The 13,675-nt window shown below is 35.6% G+C and overlaps 1 protein-coding gene across 1 annotated transcript in view; it reads right to left on the bottom strand.

The window, feature by feature from the left end:
- The window catches only part of LOC149572908 (26S proteasome regulatory subunit Rpn7), a 33,687-nt gene extending 20,366 nt beyond the window's left edge, over window positions 1–13,321 (bottom strand). The window contains exons 1-2 of the mRNA XM_089814015.1: window positions 13,023–13,321; window positions 12,824–12,938 (exon numbers count right to left, since the gene is read on the bottom strand). Coding sequence (XP_089670141.1) covers window positions 12,824–12,938; window positions 13,023–13,158 — 251 coding nt within the window. The 5' untranslated portion in view covers window positions 13,159–13,321. The remainder of the gene's footprint in view (window positions 1–12,823; window positions 12,939–13,022) is intronic.
- Between the last annotated feature and the right edge of the window lie 354 nt (window positions 13,322–13,675).

Here is a 13,675-nt window from a genome sequence, read left to right as displayed (position 1 = left end):
GTGATCTAAGATCTTCCTATAGTTTCTTTGCTTCCTCATTTTGAACTTCAAATTAATGATTACCTTTTCTTATTCTTCAAAAGATTTGGTCTTTGTGCACTCTTCTTGAAATAGGTGCTTGTATTTTACAGCCTTCTTCCTAAGTCTCTTTATCTCGTTTATGACAGTAAAGTTCTTCTTCATGTTAAATTTAGAACCCGAATTGTTTAAAAAAATAGCAGAAAACTTAGAACACTAGGACACCAGAGATACTCTAGGAAAACCTTCCTAGACCCAGCCACACCAATAGTTCTCCTTTATTAAATAATAATAACAGAATCCAAGTACACCACTCACAAACTCTTGAGCTTTCACAAAACTGAAGAATTCATAGAACTCCCTTCACAAATAATAACCTTGGAACTATACACAAAATGAATGTTGCATACAAAAATAATAATGCACACCCTTCATACTATCTCCAACAGTCAGAATAGTCATATGTTGTGCAAACAAAAATATTAATCACCAAATGCTACTGCTTCAACTCTTGTAACAGTAAACAAAAAATTGTCCTCACAGAACACGTCTAGCAGAGATCACTGAATCAACACTACAGAATGACATCCACAACTACTTCTCCTTGCAACAGTATAGACTCAGATGTTCTTAACTCATAGAAGAATGAATGAATACTGAGATTCTGATCATACAGAAGAAAGCCGATGAACTAAAACAGATCACTGACAGTACATAACACAACGACCACCTACAGAATACTAGAATTTCACACGGCACTATACTCAATAGATAATAATAAATCACTCATAGAAAAGTTATGAATACCAGTACAACACCCTCAAACAAAACACTGAAGAACATCAGAATGAAAAAATTGTTCAAAACAGCACATGAGAGATTTTCCTGATAGTCTTTTTGGTGACAAGTGAGGATATTCCCGTTACAAGAAATCAGGATGATACCACTTCCAAATATGTCTGACTCTTCATTTGCATTGCCGTGAGACTATGAACCAGCACCCCAACAACAACAAGCTTTTTATGTGAAAAAAAAATCAAAAAATGTCTATTTAAGTTCTCATTTCCATAGCATCTGAACAAACGACAGTAAACAAATAAGTGGCTTTCCATATTCTCCATTGACTTCGAGTAATGATGTCGAAGAACAGAATCCATCACATGGAAGAACAGTTCAATATTAAACCTACGAACATTTAGGATTATAATGATAATGATGTGGCAAGATTATAATGATAATGATGTGGCAATATGATAACTGACAGTCATCCAGCATTGAAACAGCCATACACACACATGAGAAGATGATAACCAACTGCCATTTGAGAAATACAATCATATACAGCAGGATGAGAGAAAAGTCAAGATGCTGAAAGAAACATTACAACTAAGAAGATAGATCCTGCAGCCGCTAATTTAACACTCCCTCAGAAAAGGAGATATCTTTTTCAAATTCTCATGTCATCGAGTCTTCCAACATGACAGTCGCAATGGATATACCCATTTGTGAGAAAAACAGAATTTATCATAGATTCTCTCAACATGATAACATCATGGAGTCACTCAATATGATATTTTTCACCCAGGCTCCTCCAATGTCTGAAATAAACACGAGCTCACATCACAGAGTCACTCAACGTGATGTTAGGGGGTCTCCAAACATGACATCCACTATAGCTACTCCCATGAGTGGAAAGAGCAACAAAAGCTTTCACCTCAAATTTCTGTGTCAAAGAAAAATGCATTACAAGGACTTCCACCTCAAAATTCTCCCCCTTAGAGAAGAATGCATTTCAAGTGTTTTCAACTCAAATTTCTTCGTCTCACAAAAGAATGCATTACAAGGGCTTTCACCTCAAATATCTGTCTCTGAGAAAAATGCATTACAAGGGCTTGCACCTCAAGCTTCTCCCCCTCTCAGAGAAAAATGCATTACAAGGGCTTCCACCTCAAATTTATCCGTCTCAAGGGGAAATGCATTACAAAGGCTTTCACCTCAAATTTCTCCATCTCAAAGAAAAATGCATTATAGCACATAATAAGAGGAATTGATGTTGAGACTCCCTCTCATCAAGAGTTGCATTCTCACAACTTAGATTATCACAATAAACTACAGTTGACTCCAATGTTTGACCAGACAAGGAGCGTTAGAAGCCACTTTGTTTCTCGAGCTTGTTGATCCTCTGCAAAGGACTTGGCACTCTCCATCTGTCACTCAGGCTCCCTCTGAATATTTAAGCACTTGCATCAACCTCCTGACATCCTCGTTCAAGATTGGCTGCAATGCTTGCCTTAGAGGAACAGTTTTCAATATACAACTTTGAAACTTCTGCCATGCTAGAGTCCAAGACTGTTCTTGTCATCCTTATCCTAGATCGCCTATTCGGAAGAAGTTTGCAAGGCTACCAATGTCAAATACAAATCGACAGTGCAATTCAGTACTCTGCAACTGAACAGTCTTACCAAGGAATCTAGCACCTAGCCTTGCAACACTGCAACCCAGTTAGCCAACATTTTTACTTCTTCACAGAACTCCCTCTTGATCCCTGCCTTAGAGATTGCAAAGAAATTCTCTGGGAGTGAACTCTCGTCTATAGATCTTAGAACCTTAATGCTCTCAACTCAAGCATTGAATTCCGTTAGAATGCCATTTCCTCCTTTTAGAAGAAAGTGGTCACTAGACAGTCTGAATAGATTCTTCAAGAGAGAGATGTCTCCTGTTATGTTTACCCATAAAATAGACTACTACAACAGGGTTCTCAACATTGAATTGTTAGACTCTACAGATGTAGCACAATACCCTTTATTTGCTCGTCAATCTGTTGTACTTTCCAGAATACTAAGATCCCTTATCAAAGATACAAAACAGCCATTGAAGCTTGACTGCTACAAAGTGCGATCAGATTATCCTCTATGCTACCACTGTAGTGCTAAATTGTTCAGTAAGATCAGCTGGAGTTAGTGCCCAAGAAAATGATTCTCTTCTTGAAAAGGAAAAAACAGCGGCAAATAAAATAGGATATATACATTACTTGAAGAGAACAAACCTGATTGGGAACTCAGAGTTGCAGAATAACAACCCAATTCTCATATCAGACAAGCAATTACAGTTCCAAAAATACTAGATGGTAGCCCAAGTCATCCTGGACTGACAGTAAATTTCTGCAAATAAGAGAGGACTTAATTCCAATGACAGAAATGTAAATATCTAAGGTGGTTGTAGCATGACTTCTCATGGAAATGCTGCAATGTATTTCACATAAAAGATATGGTCTGATAAATAAGAATAGTTTGTTCCAACTTATGATTTTCCCATCTCGGTGTTCCAATGCAATTACATTTTCATAGCAATACAAAGTTCAAACTACATGAAACGATGATCATAGGAGACACAATGATCATAGGAGACTTCAGCAAGCCCGACCTCGAAATAATACAATTATCATCTACGATAAACAAAATACCAAATTAATTTACAATATAAACAAAATCATATAAAATACAACTACTCAAATGTCTGTAACAATACCATAAAAGAAAGACTGCATTAATCAATCATATAATACTGAATATATCATAAACTAAAAGCTAATATTTAACTATTCAGCAATAAAGAGTAGATCTTTTAGAATGCAATAACTTGAATATCATGTTAATGAAATACTTATCTCAATAATTGTTTGATATTCCTCACACACCACTAATTGTACTTTCCTGATCATTGCACCTAAAATAAAAAATCCCTCTTCATCCTCACAAGAATCTTTATAGGATGAAGCACCATCAACATTTGCAGCAGCAGCTTGATGTTTTGGTCTTGATAACCAATCTATGGCAAAGTGACCATACTTGTCACATCTGAAACATTGAATTCTAGAGAGATCCCTCTTTGGTTTGGGAGCTGAATCTGAATTCCTATCTCTACTCTTCAGAAAAAAAAAATTATCTTCTCTTCCTTTCCATTCAGATGTATGAGCAGCAAGAACTCGATCTTCTTTATGATGAGATTTCCATCTATTTCCTCTTGCTTCTAATCTGAATTCCTCCTGAATAGAATCGGATCTCAGACAATCAAACTTGGGTAATTCATCTCTTCCCTAATGCCTCGAATAAGAGACTAACAAGAATGAGGAAGACCATTCATTGCCAACATAACCTGGTCTTTATCTTCAATTGTATCTCCAATATCATTAAGCTGATCTTTCAATTCCATAATTTTCATGAAGGAGACAATTGATTCTCCTCTAGCCATTGTTCTATGAAGGATATGACGTCTCAGGGCCAGAGCTCTGCTAGTATTGTTGAATGCATACAAGCCTTGAAGACTCTCAAACATTTATTTAGCTGAGTTTAACTTGGATATAATAGGCACATCATGATCCTTTACAGAATCGATCAGTATCTTCATTGCCATTATATTTTTCTTTCTCCATTGAGCTTTCTCGATATCATGGCTTGGCTCAGCCAAATCAGACTTCACATAGATTAGAAGATCATTTTTCATCTAGAGCAACAAGGACTTTGAATTTCCATGATGTGAAATTGGATGCACCATCCAAACTATCTTCAACTTGGAGTCCTATAACCATTATTAGAACTTTAAAGAATCAATCACTTTGAATTTCCATGATGTGAAATTGGATGCACCATCCAAACTATCTTCAACTTGGAGTCCTTTAACCATTATTAGAACTTTAAAGAATCAATCTAGAACAATAGAAAATAATATATCGAAGCTTGAATAATTCTGGTTTTGGATCTTTTACTTGGACCCGCTCTCATAGCATGTTAAATTTAGGACAACAATTGCATAAAATAGAATAGCAGAAAACTTAAAAACACTTAAACACCAAAGATACACTGGGAAACCCCTCTTCCTCAAGGAAGGAACCCAGCCACACCAAAAGTTCTCCTTGATTGAATATCAATAATAATAACAGAATCCAAGTACACTGCTCACAAATTCTTGAGCTTTCACACAACTAAAGAAATCATACAAATCCATTTACAAATAATGAACTTGCACCTATATACAGAATGAATGCTACATACAGAAATAATAATGTACACCCTTCATACTATCTCCAACAGTCAATATAACCATATGTTCTGCAAACAATAATAATATTCACAATAAACTACTGCTTCAACTCCTGTAACAGTACACACATAAATATCCTCACAGAATACATCTAGCAGAGATCATTGAGTCAATGCTACAAAAATAAAATCCACACATTCTCCTTGCAACAGTATAAACTCGAATCTTCTTAACTCACAGAAGAATGAATGAATACTCACAATTCTGATCACACAGGATAAAGCCAATGAACTGAAACAGATTACTTGCGGTAAATAACACAACAATCACCTACCTTATACTTAAATTTCACAAAGCACTATACTCGATAGATAATAATATATCACTCACAGAAGACTTCTGAATATTAGTACAACACTCTCAAACATAAGCTGAAATCACCGGAATGAATAAATTGTTCCAAACAGCATGTGAGAGATTTTCCCAATAGTCTTTTCAGTGACAAATGAGGATATTCCCGTTACAAGAAACGAAGATGATAACACTTCCAAATATGTTCAACTCTTCATTTGCACGGCTGTGAGACTATGAACCAACACCCGAACAACAAGAATAAGCTTTACATGTGAAATGCTATTTATTCAAGTTCTCATTTCCATAGCACCTGAACCGACAACAGTTACCAAATATGTGTCGTTCCACGTTCTCCACCTGACTTCATGTAATGACGTCAAAGAACAAAATCCATCACATGGAAGAACAGCTCAATTTTGAAACCATGAACATTTAGAATTATAATGATGATGACATGGCATATGGCAACTGACGATACCCATATGAACAGTCCTACATTGAAACAGCTATACACACACATGAGAAGATGAAAACCGACTGCCCTTGAGAAATACAATTATATACGGCAAGATGTTAGAAAAGTCAAGACTCTGAAACATTGCTGGTAAGAAAATAGATCCTGCAGCTACTAACTTCAACACTTCACAGCTATTTTCATCATCACCTTCAAGATTAGACTTGATCCTTTATCCTCAAGTGAAGAAATTGATTTCTTTGTCATTATTTTCTATAGTATTCACTTTAAATGCCATGAATAGCATTGCCTCCTCATACTTATCCTAGTCATTCTCATCAGATGAACTATTGTCTCAATATGCATAAAGAATTCTTCTTATAGCCACAGTTTGTTTTTTTATCATACTTGGTGATGAATTTGTCTGCCTTCCTTGGGTTAGGCTCTTCTTCTTTAATGCTATTACTTTCTCTTAGGTACAAACAACTCCTAAAAGTTGACAAATTGTCCAACTTTTCAGCAGTTGAAGCATTTACTGTATCTTTTTCAAAGCCTTTATTTACAATAGGTTTTTTATCCTTTCATCTCCTTATGGCACCTTGAGTATGAAAGTTGTAATTGTTTTCTTCGTTCAGCACCTTGAGGCTTTGAAATGCTCTTCTACAAGTTTGAAATTTTGCTTTTTCAAATTGGTGTATCCTAACATTTCTTAATTTATTTCCATGTCTTTGGCTGTTTTGCAATGCATTACCTTTACAATTTTCGTTTCTGCCAGTCCACATTGATGTGCATTATTTTCATATGCCTTATTTTCCGCTTAATCTGTTGGAGTTGATAAAGCTCTATATCCATTTATCACTAAGTGCCAAATTTCATAACCTAGGGCACCTTTGTCCATTTCCATGCTTAGGCTCCAAAGCATAGTTTGCTTCATCAAACAGTGGGGCCTTGTTTGAAGAGGATCATTTTTCCACCCATGTGGGCTCCTTTAGATCTTCCTTCTAGTTGGTTAGACTAATTTGAAGGGGCTGGCTCTAATTCCAATTGTTGAGCACACAGATATACTAATGAGGGGAGGATGAATCAGTATAACAAAGATTTTTGTCAATTTAAACTTTATCAATCACAGTAGCATCAATTACTAAATTGCAATTATCACACACATGCAAAGGACACAATAATACAAAATTTGCACGGAAGCCATAAAGAAAGAAAATCACAGCAATATGCTTGCTTTACACCTAAGTTACCGATGCTGGTTCTGATGCCGATGCGGGTGTGGGGTGCTGATGCACAGATTTTTTTTTGGGGGGGGGGGGGACTGTGGATTTTGGATGCGTTTGGGTGTGTCCACACACACACACACACTATAATTTATGTATGCAAAGAAATGCAAGAAATCTACAATCATTCCATAGCATGATGCTTCACCATTGATAGTTAAACTTCAAATTCACTAATCAAATTCAGTCATTCAGATTCATAAGGATTCTCAAAAAAATCCACATTCTCATCATCATCAATTAAATACATGCTAAAATTGACGTCTAAAAGGCCTTTTGGCTGCAGGTGCTTTCTAGATGGGCCCGGATGCTTCCCAGATGCTCCCAAGATGTGCTTCCTGAGAGAATCCGTGCAGCATCCTAACGCACCCAAGCATCTGGACGCATCAGAACCAGCATCCGGCCATTTCAGCAGAGAATCGTGTCTAAGCTTTACAAAAAAATTTCTCTGCAAATATAGAGGTACCAACTATTGACTTTGTGATCAGCACCTCCTTGGAGATTCGTAACATGGCTTAACTGCCTCCCATGAATCAGATTAAAAATGGCATTTGTATGAGGCATTGATAGTTCAAACTTTTGCTGCAACGGAAAATGATTCCAAGGGTTGGTATCAGAACCTTGGGTCATGAGTTCGAGTCTCCTTTCAGTGGTTGCTGAAGGCTCAGTTGGTGCCGAGGGGGAGATTGTTGACTTGGTCACTGCTCTTATTTCTAAGCACCTCTCATATTATAGTAGCTGCATGTTCAATTGTTTTGTCTTAACAAAACATGAACAAATCTGTTATTATTGATCGCTGCTGTCTTCTATTTATATTTTATTAATTTCATCCACTGTATTGATATCAACTGACATAAATGATGCATAATCAACTTCTTATGAATTGCTTTGTTCAAACTTAATTGTATGTTTCATAATAACTCTGTATATTGACATCAATGACAATTTTCTAACAGTATTACTCCTTTGATTCATTATAGGGCCATAGTGATTGGCTTATTTATTCCATGTAGCATCATTCATCCAAGACAATTTCCTCCATGATTCTTTCCTCTCACAATGACACAGATATCTATATATTGCACTCTTAGAAATCTCTAGAACCTTCATTAATCTTCACCCCTTTTAGCCACTTGTTCTATTGGCTCATGGCAGGAAATAATTTTTCCCTCTTTTTTAATACTTTGATCCTCTAGGTTCTCATCATAATCTTCAATAGATTCTTGGCTCCATTACATGTAATATCCTACAATCTAGCAGTTTTCTTCTATACAAAACCTTCTGAAATTCTTTTGCACATTAAAGTTTATCAAATAACAATACCTAATATATTAACATGCAAAGAATAAAAAATTGAAAGTAAGACATTTATCCATTGAGAGCTTCAAATCTTCAAGAACGTGGGTATGCTATTTAACTTTCTTAAATATGTTTTGCTTGTAGCAATAATTGCTTGGATGATTCCACAATAATGAAGTTATACTTGCTGCCAAGGTTGACAAAAACAATAACTATTGCCTTTTGAATACCTCTATGAAAATAAAAGAGTGAATGGCATATTTTGCATCAACTCTCCAGGTCTTATTCTTGTTCCGTTCATCATTCTGTTTACTCTCTTCATCCTGATGATGGATCACGGAGTGTGATCCGAAACATTGATGTAAAAAATCAAACACAATCAAATCCAGAAGCTAATATTTACAAAAGTATGGATTGTGAAAACTTAATGTCTATTAGATTGAATGTTCCTTCCCTGGCAATAAAGTGTGTATACTTGTATCCTTCGTCTTCTCTTCTTTTTGAACTTTTTTTATTTCTTTCGTGCCCATTGATCTAAGACGGATTGTTCTACTTCACCCAATGAAGCAATGTCAATATGCAATGGCACATACCAATGTATAGCTTCAGCTTTTAAAAGAACTAAAAATATGCTTTCCAATTTGTCATGTTGCCACAATGTTTTCTACAAGATTCCACCAGTCAAATGCATCTCCCTCTTCCATCAAAATTAAGACTTCCCAATAAAAACTGTGAGTTCTTCAATGGATCACCTATGTACCACATCACTGACCCGTAATATATTAACATGCAAAGAATAAAGAATTGAAAGTAAGTCATATTTGTCCATAGAGGGCTTTAAGTCTTCAAAAATGTGGGTATGCTATTTTTCTTTCTTTAATATGTTTTGCTTGTGGCAATAACTGCTTGGATAATTCCATACTAATGAAGTTATACTTGCTGCTAGGGTTAACAAAAACAATAACTTTTGCCTTTTGAACACCTCTGAGAAAATAAAAGATTGGATATTCCTTCCTTGGCAACAAAGTGTACATACTTGCATCCTTCAACTTTTCTTCTTTTTCAACTTTTTTATTTCTTTGGTGCCCATTGATCTAAGACAGATTCATCTACTTCACCCATGAAGAAATGTCAATATGCAATGGCACATACCAATGTATAGCTCCATCTTTTAAGAGAACCAAAAATAAGCCTTCCAACTTGTCAATGTTGCAACATTTTTTTCCATACTGATTCCACCAGTCAAATGTATCTCACTCTTCCATCAAAATTAGGACTTCCCAATAATAACTAAGAGTTCTTCAATGGATCACCTATGTACCACATCACTGACCCAACTTTGATCATATCAATTCATAATGTTGTCAGCCTAGAAACCAAGCATACAAACAACTGGCCCTAGATGAAATTTGACGAGCTTTCCAAAAAGTAAATAAATCGAAAACTCCATGGTTTGAGCCTATAGAGAAAAGAAACTCACTCACTCAATGCTGATGATTAAAAGCTGAATTTTGCAACATAGCTTCCTTATTGGATCCTCCAACTTCCATTAAACAATTGCAGATAATATCATCTCTTTGAAAGATATTAAATTATCAACACATTTTCAAAAATTGAGGTTACGTCCCCCTTGCCTAGATAAAAGCTCTAATATTACTTGGTAAGATCCACACAAATACTAATGGAGATAATATGTGAATGGGGTCTTGCTCAAATGGCAAGGCCATTAGGTTCTCATGTTGGAGAACCATGTTGAAATCCACCAAAGTGACATATGTGTGGCTCTTATGTTGACTTCAATAGCTTATGTGGCTTCTAAGAAGAATATGTTGAAAAAAGAGGTCCTCCTCGTGATCTCCAACATCTTACCGAACAAAAATAATAATAATGGAGATAAAGCAATATAAAAGATGGATCACACATAAACAGATATTTATGAGCCAAGATGCCCTACTATTCTATACACACGTGTGTGTGTGTGTGTATTAGAGAGAACGAGAGAATAGTGTTGGGCTAAAGCCATAGAATACTCCTTATGGATGAAGCCCCTCAACGCTATATCACCAAAAGATCGTAAACACATATCACACTCTTTACATATCCTTCCAAAGATGCACCTTTATATAGGCCTCCTCACCATAAAATAATAGAAATGTAAACTACTAAGTCTAAGTTACCAAGTACACCCCTAAGGCCTCTTGCACTCATATTGGGTATGTACACTAATGTATCCAAGCATTCCCAAGGCACCCGAAGGCACTAAGCACCAGAAGGTAACAAACAAGACATTTTTTGACCATTTTTTGCATTAAAAAACCCTAAAATGTCCCTCAAAGCATTTCGCCCAATTTAACAATCATTTTGATCTATTCAATTCTATCTTCTCAATTTATTTGGAAAAAAATTATGGGATATCACTCGAACCCACACTTCCAGCCAAGTGAATCCCCTTTATCATTGTGTTTTTCTCACATCTAACACCTTGTGCGTCTTACCATTGCTGCCCCTCGAACTCACGAGGGTCTCCACTCCCAAATCCATACTAGTCATTGGGATCTTTTATTATATAATAAATTTGATTACAATGAGGGGACCTAGGAGCGGAGATCCATAATCAAGAACTTAGACAACTAATATTGTTAGTATTAAATGTCAATTAATAAAGATAAATATTAAATACTTAACTATACATTGGCATTTAAGATTTATCTTTTTCACTACCATTTTGGCATTTGGCATTTGGCATTGGTCAATGATGAATTTATACTATCAAAAGTATTTAGTTTTACAATTCTGTTTATTTCTTTAAATATTTTATAAATGTATGTATGTATGCATGATAACTAAAATTATCACTATTAAATGTCAATTGATAAAAAAAAATATTAACAAATTAAATTCCAACTGGTATTTGATATTTATATTTATCACTACCATTTTGGCATTTGGCATTGATGAAGTATCATACCATCAAATGTATTTAGTTTGAGAATTTTATATATCTATGCGAGTATATGTACACACACACATATATATGCGCACACACATTGTTTTTGCCCTACCCTAGCACTTCAACTAGTGACGAATTATAAGTTTGTATTGATGGCAAAGACATTATTGATTACATATCAGCTATTGCATATTCTTGAGTGTGTAATAGCAATTGGTATGCTATATCTTAGCTATAAATAAACACTGATACACACACACACACACACACACACACACACATAATTTTTCACAATCCATTTCAACTTATATTTATACATATATATTCATAATCCATTTCAAGTTAGCACACTCTTAGCCTATTGCTTAATCACTCACTCTTGCCTCTTATGAGGCTAGGTAGGTTTTGTTAGGGAAAGGTGGACTAAATCCTCACAAGGTACATGAGATCCAAGTTGGGATATGGATGAGGTCATGAAGCATTGAGGGACCCTACTTGTAGATCAGTTTCCAAGTGCCCTATGACAAGTAAATTCCATCCACCTTAGGGTTGACGATTACGAGAGCAGTAAGGAATTGGGGCTTAAGTATGTAAACAGTCAAATGTATTATGAATAATTAAATGTTTCTTAATTTATTCTGAATCAAATGCATAGCAATGTATGTTAAGCATTGGACATTGGTAGCCTCCTAGCAAGAGACATTAGAAAGACTGAGTACATTTCCATTTCCAAACAATTTAAACCCTAGCTGGAAATTTTAGAGTAAATCAAATATAACCCCAGTAGGGGACATTAAATATGTGTGTAGAACAGTATACACGGCACGCACACCATACCCATACATACTGTACCCAAGAGAGCACAATTTGCAGTATTAACACACCAGTATCACGTGCCTGTACCATCAAATTAGCACTAAACCTATGTTGGCCTCCTAATGACCTAATATAATTCATGACCCAATATAACTAACTTGAGATATGTGTTCCACATGTCAATCTCCATCCAGCTATGCATATAATATCATACCCCTGGGTACACACCATGCACAGCAAGTTGCGATAAAACATAATATCCAGCCCATTAATTCATATATATATATATATATATATATATATATATATATATATATATATATATATATATATATATATTTTTTTTTAATTTAAATTTATCTATTTAGCTTATGAACCCTAGCGGGCTCTATCGAACAAGCATCTTCGCCAGTTGAGCCAACGCAAGTCAACAAAAGGTTTTTCCCTTACTCTCCTAAATAAGCTGGTCATACTTTACATTCCAAATGAACCAAGCATCTCAGCCAACTGAACCAAGACATTTTTTAAAAAGCTTTAATGTATACAACAGAAAGAAAAACAACTAAATTTCGATATCGGAAAATAAAGCAAAAGGGGTGCAAAAAGTACTTTTCATCGAGCTTGATGAGGTCTTCTTTAATTTTAAGTCGCATAGTTTCCAAGACGGTTTGATCCATATTCCACCCTAACTCTGAGCATAATGATTCATAGAGCAAGGCCATATCTACAACGGCATCCATTCAAAACATTAAAATATGACATTGCTGGGACAATTTTTTATCTTCAAAAAAAGGATTAATAAACTTACCATCCGCCTGAATGAGAGTCAGAACCTCATCCTTGAGACTGATTTTCTCAATGTCGGGCACATCGGGATGCCTGAGGAGAAAGATTTTGTGTGCCAATACCAACTTGGGCTCCTGAATTCCTTCTTGACCCTCCATGGCCTCTTCACTCTTCCCTACGCAATGACAGAGAAACGATTTATGGGCTTCTCTGTGTTTATCGAATGCTACCGTCCGGAACGCCTGAAGTCTGTCAAACGTGCCCTTGGGTAATGTGGCTTCCTCAGAGCGGTTGTCAAAAACAATTCCGCACAACCTTTCCAACCTTTCCACCGTCGTCCCTAGATGTAATTTAAGGGAATATTTTGTATCGATTAAATTTTAATAATCAGTTTCAGACCAGGGCTCGTCTTTTCTTTTTTTAGATTAAAAATATGCTGCGTTATTTTGTTCCAATAACGCATATATTCGCTTGTGTAGTTTTTCTAATTAATTTTAATAATATGTTTTAGTAGGTTCTCGAACACTTAGTATTCATTGAATCTGTGTGATGTTTGTAAAAGTTATCAAAATTTTCGAGGAGGTCACCCATCCTAGTACTACTTTAGCTCAAGCACACTTAACTATGATGTTTCCTCCATGATTAAACCAACTTTGCTTGCAACCTCATTTGCAA

Source organism: Cupressus sempervirens, chromosome 2 (genome assembly GCF_028749045.1).
Source record: "Cupressus sempervirens isolate cs-2001-9-10 chromosome 2, ASM2874904v1, whole genome shotgun sequence".
Taxonomy (NCBI): Eukaryota; Viridiplantae; Streptophyta; class Pinopsida; order Cupressales; family Cupressaceae; genus Cupressus; species Cupressus sempervirens.
This window is presented reverse-complemented; position numbering and strand designations above follow the sequence as displayed.